General features: G+C 49.0%; 1 protein-coding gene across 1 annotated transcript in view; it reads right to left on the reverse strand.

Annotated features, from left to right (window-relative positions):
- The window catches only part of CEP164 (centrosomal protein 164), a 72838-nt gene that overhangs the window by 58900 nt on the left and 3199 nt on the right, over positions 1-10739 (reverse strand). The window contains 2 exon segments of the mRNA XM_045283586.1: positions 973-1084; positions 4921-5038. Of these exon segments, the coding sequence (XP_045139521.1) occupies positions 973-1084; positions 4921-5002 (194 nt within the window). The 5' untranslated portion in view covers positions 5003-5038.

Consider the following 10739-nt stretch of genomic DNA (forward strand, 5'->3'; position numbering starts at 1 on the left):
AGCAACCCACATCATTTTTGACCCACTAGAGAGGTAAAACTGTCATTCTCAGTTTTGATTTGCAAGAAATAATGGCATCTCCTTCACATGCCCAAGACATACGAGACCTGGCCCAGGACAGCGGCTCTTTGACTCGAAACCTAAGGACCCAAGCCAAAACCAAACTCACGACCATCAAGTTGATGCCGACCAGGTTGAACTGCCCCTGTGGGTTTCCGAGACTGTAACTCCTTACGGGAGTGGAAAGCCCCACTGTTCTCCCGGCTGGTGGTTTCAAACTGCTGGCCCTGCAGATAGCAGCCCAACCCGTAACCACTATGCCACCCGGGCTCCTGACACATAAGTACTAAATCCTGTTATAACCCAAACCAAACCAGCTGTCCTCCAGTCAAGGCCAACCCACGGGGCCTCCATGTTGCCAAAGAAGAACTGAACTCCTTGGGGTTTGCTTGCATGGCTGATGTTTTGGGGGATATCTCGTCAGGCCTTTCTTCCAAGGCGACTCTGGTAGACATGCACCTCCAGCCTTTCCGGTAACAGCCAAGGCACGAATCGTTTTCACAAAAACCAAAAACTAAATCCACTGGCAAGTCCAACTTATAGCGATCTATAGGGTTTCTGAAACTGTATAGCTGTATGGGAACAAATAGCCTCATCGTGTTCCCTTGGAGCAGCTGGTGGGTTTGAACTGCCCGGCTTGCGGTTAACAGTCCAATGCTTGCCCAACAGCACCACCAGAGCTCCTCACTTTCATCAGAGTGACCATCAATTCAGCCTGTGCTCAGGCACAAAGCATTGGGTGGCCAGCCTAGCAAAAGAACAATAATAATAATAATAATAATTGCACACTGCTGTGTCTAATTTGGTGTAGGATAGGAGGATGGTGGCCAGCAAAAGCTGATGTCTGATGTCAGGTACCATGGCCTTCAGCCAGCCAAGTCCATGGGCAAGCCTCACCTGGTGCTAACTTACCATGGTTTCCACTCCATGGGCAGTGGGGCCACAATGCCCTCCCGTGCCAACCACATCAGTTCTGGTTCTTTGTTGGGGTCAATGCCAATCTCTCTTGCAAATTCAAGAATCTCTGTAAGGAGAGGTAGGAGGGGTTGGGAGTAGGTAAGAGAAATACGGCGTGGGTTAAAAAAACAAAACTCATAATATATATATTTTTTTCTATTATGGTTTTACTTTCTAAATCTCATCAGTAAGCAGGTACTATTTCTCTTAATCTAAACAATGAGCACATGTAACTTTTTTCTTTTCACCAGAGTTTACAATGATACCCCTGAAACAAGAAAGCTGCCATCAGACTCCAAGAAGATGATCTGAAGCCTGGCACATCAAAGACAGATAACGAAGTAAGACGAGGACCGCAGCGTGGCAAAAGACGTGGGCAAATGCCAACAGCGATAGCCAGAAGCAAGGACAGTCTTACCAGAACAACATAATAAACTCTTCCAAGAACTGGAAAAGCACTCATCACTCATTCAACAAGCATGCCTTGAACAACTACAAATGACTCAGCCCCTTGAGAACCTTACAAACGGATAAACCAGGTGATACACCTTACACCACAGCTGCTCACTCTGAGCTAAGGGAACAGAGAGAAGGTGGTGGCTTATTCGGCCGAGGGACTAGGGATATCTGAGATGATGAAGCGGGTTGATACGCAGACAGGCTTCTTCCTCTGCACACTGAACACATCTCTTCCATGAAGGTGCTATAGATCGAGAGCTATAATGTTTTTGCTGTTTTGCTGTTGGAATTAGCCTTAAGAGAAGCTTTCTTTGCAAGATTTCTGGAGGAACAGGAGAGGGAAGCGTACCGAGTTAGGAGCTGTCTCTCCTATAAGGGAAAAGTACAGATCAGATAACCATTGGAACATGTTACCAGCTGCCCCAGGAATAAAGAAATAAATGCTCAAGCAGCAGCAGCAGTGCTGGAGCTGATCACAGCCCAAGCTAGGCAGACATCACCATTAGGAGTCCTCTCCATCAGGCTTTGGAGGGTGGGACACCTGGAACTAGCAAAGCAAGGTGTTTGTCTTCACGGGACCGTGGCTGTCAGGGACTAATGGGTTCGCTGATTTTATCAATATTTTCTGAGTACTTCCTATGTGCCAGGTGTTCTGGATAGCCATGAATAAGAGACAGATGGTTGCTGCCCGTAGGAAAACGACATTCTAACAGAGGACACAACCATGAAAGAAATCAAGAAATATGAGATTGAAGCTTCTGATAAACATAATGGAAAAAGTAAACAAGCGTTGAACATCTAAACACCTTGAAGATGTGGGGAGAAGAGAAGACCCTGTCGGCTGCTGCCCTGCAACACTGTGCTCAGGTCACCCCATGCCAACCGACACTTACTTCTACCACAGGGACCAGGATGGGGCATGTAGAGCTCGGAGACAGCCATATATTGCTGTTGGTAGGCAACAGGGAGGAGCAACCTCCCTTAACGATACTTATTTACATAGAACTCAAGGGGAGAATACACCTGGTAGTAGGTTCCTAATTGGACACTTTGGATCTAGTTTCTCTCCAGCCTTTGGTGACCCAGGCTGTGTGCTACAGACCACTGGGACTTTAGACTCTGTCCTTTTGAATGCAAAACATCCTTTATACGCCATACCAGACAGAACTGTTTGCGGCAATAGCAAGCCCAGTCTTTCCTCCGAGAAGCTGCTGTGGGTCTCAAACTGCTGACCATGTGATCGCAGCCCAACTCGTAACACTGGGAGCCCTGGTGGCATCGTGGGTTCTCACTGGGCTGCCAACTGGAAGATGGGCGGTTGAAACTTAGGAACTGTTATTTCATACGAGAAAAACAGTGAGGAGGTCGTTTCTGGGAAGATTGATAGCCTCACAAACCGTATGGGGCAGTTCAACCCTGTCATACAGAGTCTCTGGGGGTCAGAATTGACATGAAAACAAGAAGCAAGGTACTAAAATCAGTGATAAAGTCAAAAATTAAGAGCATGGCACTAGTGTACATACGACTGGAGAGTCCAGTGGACCGGCAGAAGAAAGTAGACCAGAATCCACAGAGATGACATCCACTTCCACAGAATAAGATGGGCTAGATGGAACAGGTGGTAGGCTTATAATGGAAACAAAGACAAGTGGATCCATGGTGCACAACATTCACTAGGAGAGAAACCCCACACAGATCAAAATTTCAAATGCAAAAATCTAGCAGAAAACCTGAGAGAAGTATTTTATCCTTGAAGCGGAATGGCTTTTCTAACTATAGTACAAAATTCAGGGTTGCATAAGAATGGATTAGTAAGTTTAACATAAAAAAAAACTAAAGTCCTATGCTAAAGGCAAAGTCCACAGTTTCATTTCAGATTCATTACTTCTAGGGATGGAATCTTTACCCCTTAACAGATTTATTAACAACCTGAGGTTGTAAGCAAAATTTGTGTGCTCCAATCTGTAATTCATTAAGAATCCCAAAGGAAACTTCACCCGAAAAAATAGGATAGCAATAAAGAAAACGTGCAGGTTCTGGAATTACAATACCTAGAACTATGGAACTGCAGGTCTGTTTCCTCATCTATAAAATGGCTATAATAATAGTACCTAACTACCGGTACAAGCCACTTAACGTCCACCTGGGAAACGTCCCAGGTGTCGGAGTCGCGGATCCTCATCGTCAGGACACAGCCCCACTTTTGCTCAGTGGCTGCATGTGGCCCAGAAGCCCCTGGTCAGCCATGATGGAGGTGCAGGGCCACACCCCCAACCCCGGCTCCCTTGACTCAGCGAGTCTGGTTCTCGTGTTTTGCCCAGAGGGGTCCCACAGAACCCTAATGGAGAGGTGTGTGCCCCAGGGGCCCCAGCTTGGGCTCAGGGGCCCTTTGGCTCCTTGGTTCACACCATCCCTGCCCCAGGGCAAGTTCTCAAAGGGGAGCTGGACTTCCCTGCAGCTGGGTTAGCTGAGAAAGCAGTGAACACTAGGTGGGACCTGAGGCAACTGCAGGGGAGCTGCCCAGGCCACACGCCACATGCCACACAGCAGCCTGTGGGCCACTGCCTCCTGAAGCCCAGCACCCCGTGGACACAGGCGTTTATACAATGGCCAAAGCACATAACACCTATGCCCCAAAACGTATAGCGGACATTGAGCCACACAGACTCACAATGTGGTTGCGATCGAAGTTGAATAGGTTAAAACATGTAACATTCTTAGAATAGAGGCTGTCACCCAGTAGCACAATAAGTTATATTCTCATTATTGCAGGTCATGTTACTGTTGTGTTAAAAACATTTTGGGGGTTGTGCTAAAGGAATTGAGCTTCCAATTAGCCTCTGGACACACTCTACTTCATGATATGCCTTACTATATTTTCATTCAAAACAAATGATTGCTCTGACCCAGGGGTAAGCAAGTGTTTTCTATAAGGGGCTGTATTAGGTTTTGCAGGTCACGTGGTCACCATCACAACTTCTCAACACTGCCAGGGCAGCACAAAAGCAGCCACAGATAACACATGAACAGTTAAGGGCTACTGTTCCAGTAAACCTTTATTGACCAAAAGAGAGGACAGGTCAGATTAGCCCCTTGGGCTAGGGTTGGCCAGCCCTGATCTGACCCAAACACACTGAGCAGCAGTGTGCATGTGCCACATTTGGCACAGGAATCACAGAAGAAATCCCTCGGTCCCTACCCCCAAAGAACTACAGGCGGGCTCTGAGTTATAGATGTTTTATTATGTAAAGTTGTCCTCACTTTGAACCGCCCATCTCAAACCCCTTCAAATCAAGTCTTCATCCCAATCACCCTCACTTGCTGCACATAGATCACTGAAAGGCAGACTAACGGCCCCAAGCCTGACCTACGAACTCAACTTGGGGACTGATCTCCTTCGTAACCAGGGACCACCTGGGTGGTCATATACCATAGGCCTCTTACCTTGCTCACTAGGCATGTAGGTTTCATCATAGTCTTCCTCCAGAACCAGCTGGTCTCCTATGCGGATGGGTCGTCCAGCCATGTTTCCTCTGGGCTCGGACACCAGGGTCCCAGTGAGCTACAGCCAAAGGGAAAATCAGTGAGCCAACTTCGAAAGGGAAAACGTGGACCTGGCTCCTGGGACACCCGAGTCAGAGCAAAGCTCCCCGGAAGCTGGAGGCACTGACAGGTGGGAGGAGCAGCTCCGGGTGGAAAAGTTTGGAGGGGCGCCCTCCACAGGCTTGCAAAGCCCTCAGTGAGCCCCCACCACCAAAACCTGGAAACCTGGTTTCTCAAGATGGGCTTCGTATCCCCCAACCCCAAGGAGGAGGAAGAATTAACTCAGACGGATCAGACCCCTGGCTCAAAGCCCCCCACCACCAGCACTCACTGCTGTGCTGACCAGAGAGACCCTGTAAGACCTCCCAAGGAGGAATCCGGTGGCGTAGTAGGTCACAGGGTCGGCAGTGGAACCCGCGGGAACCCATGGGGTGGTTCTACGGGGTAGCTGTGAGTCAGAATCAACTCGATACCACTGAACCTTTGTTCTAGGTTTCCAACACTGTCCATCTTTAGGGTACAGACAGCGGGTGAGACAACCCCCAATCTGGTGGTTGGCAGTCCGACGCTGAACACGTTGTCCCACCCAGGGCCCCTTGCTTCCAGGAAGCCATCCCACTGAAGGGATGAAGGCAGGCTTCGTCAAAGTGCGGGGAAGGAAAGCTGCCAAAGCTTCTGACAGTGAAGGAAGGGGTTCTGGAAAGGGGCCCAGTCACAGCTCGCACGGCTGGGAGAGCCTGGAGGACCAGGTGAAGAACCCCCACTGGGCCTGTGGTAGAGGGGCCTGGGGGAGGGAGGTGGCGCAAGGTGGCCTTTCTCAGAATGAGCACCTGGGCAATGAGCAACGTGTGTGGGGAACACCGCTGGGGAGGCTGCACCCGGGTAAAAGGTGATGAGGCCTTAAAGAGGGGCAGAAGCCCTGGGGATGCGGATGGGGATGGGATAGGGCAGGTGCAGGGGCACTCCGGTGTTAGACTTACAGGACCGGGAGGTGGAGGTAAGGGGAGGAAAAGAGTTACCAACTTGAATCCAATGCTCCTAGCTCCAGGGATGGGGCAGTGCCAAATTCTTCAGCTGACAGTCAGCTGACAACCGCTCCTCCCTCACCTACCCCTCCTCAGGAGCCCTGGGCCACGCAGCTGTGCCCTGTGGTAGCCTCCACCCTGAGGTCCGAAGCAGCAGAGGCAAGCCACCGTACAAAATGGCTGCCACGACCAGCCCTGCGCCGAGTGCCTCCACCGAGAGAGGAGGGGACGGTACACCACGTGCAAGCAGCAGGGTCTGGAGCAGCAGGTCCCGACTCCCCCTACACGCACTTCTTCAGGAGCGGGCACTGCTCCCTGGAGCCGGAAACCTGGAGAGCTCTCTGGGCAGGGAAGTGAACAGAAAGGCTGTCCTCAAAAAGAAGGTAGCGGCCTGACCTGGTCACACCGCTCAGAAGCAACTGGACCTGGTGACTCTGTACCAGGTACTTAGAGGGGAATCCCCGACTAAGGACAAAGCCTCCATCAAGGACAGTGGCCCTTTCTGAGCCACAATAGCCTCATAAGATGTGTTAGTCCAGGTAGACTAAAGAAACAAATTCATAGACACTCATGTGTGTAGTAGAGAACTTTATGTAAAATAATTGTATGTTGAGAAAACATCCCAGCCCAGCCCAGATCAAGTCCATAAGTCTGACATTAGCCCATATGTGCAATACCAGTCTATAAATTCCTCTTCAGTCTCATGAAACACATGCAATGATGCCAAATGCAGGAAGATCACAGGCCAGTGGGTTGGAAGTCTTGTAGATCCAGTGGCGGTGGCAGCATCTTAGTGCTGGCATGAGTGTCTGCGGTAGTTTTATAATCTGGTGTCAATTTGGGACTTGAGAGGATTAAGAATGAAGGATGGAGTCTAGTCTGTCAATCAGATTGTAGCCAATGAAGCCTCTATGTAGGCATGGCCTTCTCCTGAGAATTCTGGGAAATCCGGTATTTCCTCCTTGGCGGGGGAGAACCTCCTTGGAAGAAATTGCAGCTGACAAGACACATGGAACTACACTAGTGCCCTGAGCAATCAGACCCCTGATGCAATCAGACCCCTGCCAGAGCTAAGATGCTTACACTGCCACTTGATCCAAAGACTTTCTACTCACTGGCCTGTGATCGCCCTGCATTCAGCATCATTGCATGTGTTTCATAAGTCTGAAGAGGACTTTATACATTGGTATCGGACATATGGGCTAATATAGGACTTATAGGCTTGGACTGGACTGGGTTGGGATGCTTTCTTAATGTACTGAATGTGCTTTCTTTATATCAAATTCTCTCTTCTATACACACGAGTTTCTATGGATTTCTCTAGTCTACCTGAACTAACGGTCTCCATGTGGTTCCTCCTGCTCCAGGGCTCTGGCTCCATCAGTGTGTCTCCATGTGGCTTGTCAACAGGAATGTGTAGCAGAGAGAGTGTAAGTGGCCTCCAGTGAGCTATTTCTCTCCGTTGTGCCTCCAGATGAGGTCATCAAGCTACCGCCTGATTGACAGGCTAGACTCCACCCCTTCGCAAGTTGACAGGAGATTATGTAACTGCCACAAAGACATGCCCTGTATGAACTGCAGTCCACAGGGCTACAACGAAACCACACTCTGCCCTCTCTTGTTCCCCTCACACCCCTCCAAGCGGGGCCTTCTCGCCAGGAGGAAACGAGTGAAGGCAAATGGATTCTTCTCTGCAATCACTAAGCTCCCTGCCCACAAAGGGCCTACAGGTAGACTACAGGTAGGCTGCTGATGTCGGGGAAGAGGAGGGGCGACCTGCTGCTGACACTGACGCTAGAGATGTAGAGTGGAAAGGTCCCAAGGCTTACCACGCCTTCCATGTGACCCACAGCCGGGTGACTGCAGGGTCACCTGATTCTTTAATCCTCTTGGAGGAAAGGAGCCGAGCATGGGAAGGAGAGATTAATAGTGGGCAGAACACCCCAAGTGTGGGGACATGATTTCATCCAACAAGCATTTGTGGCTCTATTCAATGCACTGCATTATTAACTATTTTGGAGAATCTGAGACATTTCGCATTGAGAAGTGTCACCTATCCCTAAACATCTCCAGAAAGCATGAAACAAACACGTAAAATCTTTGTCCTAAGACAAGTCTAATTAGCTGAAAATACTTATCTGGCTTAACTCTTTAGAAGGCCAGGAAGAACCTGAAAATCTGAACTTCGATCATCGAAGTTCAAACAACTCTTTTTATTTTGGACAAGGGGGAGTGATTATTTTAAATTTTTTTTAATTTTCATTTTAAATTAAAATATGGGTAGGCTATATTCTAGCACCTTCCCTTGCCTTACTTGGCTTCAGAAAACATATGGGTTCAGGTCAGGGTCAAAAAGGGCTGGTGTTCTAGGAAAGAGGCAGGTGGAGACAGAGATATTTATTCAATGTCTACTAGAAATCATTTGCTCGTTCAAGAAGTTCAAGAAATCGTTTCAAGAAGCTCGTTCAGGAATCGTTAATCGTTCAATAATTGTTGTTATTGTTGAGGGCCATCAAGTCGGGGCCAAATCACAGGGAGCCCACCAACAGCACCGTGCTCCCAAGTATTGCCACACGTGGGCCCATTGTCCTAGATGCTGGGTCAATCCATCTTGTGGAAGGTCTTCCTCTTTTGCTCTGACCCTCTACTTTAGCAAGCATGATGTCCTTCTCCAGGGACTGGTCTCTCCTGACAACATGTCCTAAGTACATGAGACAGAGACTCACGACCCTCGCTTCTAAGGGGAATTCTTCCATGATACATCTGTCTATTCTTCTGGCAGGGGTCTCTCCAATACTCTTCACCAACAACAGACATTCAAGGGATCAGTTCGTCTTTGATCTGTCCAGTTTTGGCATGCCTGTGAAGCAATTTGAAATGCCATGGCTCGGTCAGGTGCACCTTAGTTTTCTAAGTGACATCCTTTTTTTTTTTTAATCCTCTTTTTTTTTCAACACATTAAAAATGTTTATTGAGTATCGACTATAGACCAAATCCATCCCTGTATACTGGAGTAACTATTGTGATCAGACACACATTCAGTTGCTACTCTCCTAGAGTTAGTCTAGTGAGGCCGGTAGACCAGCAAGCCAACAGTTACAAATAAGGAAACTCACCCCACTACCGTGACCCAGTTCTACTGTACAAATCCAGCAAGACCGGAGAATACACATTAGTACAGATAAGCGCTCTTGACACATGGAATTCAGGACAGACAAACCCCTCGGGAACAGTAGTGGGAACAGCGATATCATGAGGGGAGGGGGATGGTCGGGGAGGGGGAAGGGGGAGAAAGGGGGAACCCATCCAAGATTGGATGTATAGCCGCCGCCACCCCCAAATGGGTACGAATAACAGAGATGTGGGGGAAGGGAGACAATGGACAGTGTAAGATGTGAAATAATAATCACAATATATCATTAATCAAGGATTCACGAGTGTGGGAGGCTGGGGGAGGACAGGTGAAAAAAGAGGAGCTGATACCAAGTACTCAAGTAGAAAATGTTTTGGACACGAGGATGGCAACATATGTACAAACATGTTTGATACAATTGATGTATGGAATGTCATAAGAGCTGTAAGAGCTCTCAATAAAATGACTTTTAAGAAAATAAGGAAATGGTCACAAATCAGGTGGGATTTCGACAGGCAAAGAGCCTGCTTGAGTTGATGGCTGTGCTCAAAGTGGAGTCCCCGGCGATGCAAACCATCAAGGGCTCCGCCGCTAACCACAAGGTCGGAGGCTCGAATCCACCCAGAAGCACCTCAGAAAAAAGGCCAGATGATGAACTTCCAACACAATCAGCCCCCCAAGCACAGCTCGACGCTGACACTCGTGGACTCGGCTGACGAGCGCTTGGTTTTTCTTTTGCTTGCATGCTGACAACTGAAGGGCGAAGAAGAAAACCTGTTCTAGGGGCAGGAGGAGTACGGTGCGAAGGGCCCTTCGGCAGGAAGCCACAGCAACGTAACTCATGGCAGCTTCATGGAGCCGAGAACTAGGCCTTCATCGTAAAAGGGATACCCAAATCAAAAAACACCGCCATCGAGCCCATTCCGACTCATGGTGACCCTACAGGGCAGAGGAGAACTTTCCCCTGTGGGTTTGGGAAACCGTAACTCTTTTCGGGAGTATGAAGCCTCCCATTAGCAGCCTAACTCTTAACTACGATGCCACCAGGCCTCCTCCTAAAATTATCTGGCCTTATTGGAAATGATTCCTGAGAGGACTGCCAGCTCCACAGTCAGATCATTTGTCACTGTTAAAGATCAGTTTTGAAGAAAGCAGCTTCTCCTTTGCCCAGTTGGATATACACTGGCAAGGGTTCCCTGCTCCACGCTCAATACGCCTAGGTCTTCTCCGGTCACTGTGTCTCAAGCCCTGCATTGTGGTCACCCCCTAGGAACACTCTCCCTTTCATCAGCACAGCCACAAGGCCATGCACACACTGGCACACTCACAGAGCCCAGACACCCCACCCCCGCGCCGGCTCCAGCAATTACAGGAAACGTACCAGAGGACAGAGCAGAGTTTCTGGAGGAGGGGCAGGGGCAAACGGTAGAAGGCATGAGAGCTGGTGGTGTCGGGGTAACGGGCAGTGGTTCTGGAGCTTTCTTAGCTCTCAGTCCCAGCTCTGCTGGGTACTCTTGGACGAGCTACTTTACCTCTCCTTGCCGCAGGGTCCTCCTCCACAA

The sequence above is a fragment of the Echinops telfairi genome, unplaced genomic scaffold (genome assembly GCF_000313985.2).
Source record: "Echinops telfairi isolate 266 unplaced genomic scaffold, ASM31398v2 ScPeMD7_7463;HRSCAF=8501, whole genome shotgun sequence".
Lineage (NCBI taxonomy): Eukaryota > Metazoa > Chordata > Mammalia > Afrosoricida > Tenrecidae > Echinops > Echinops telfairi.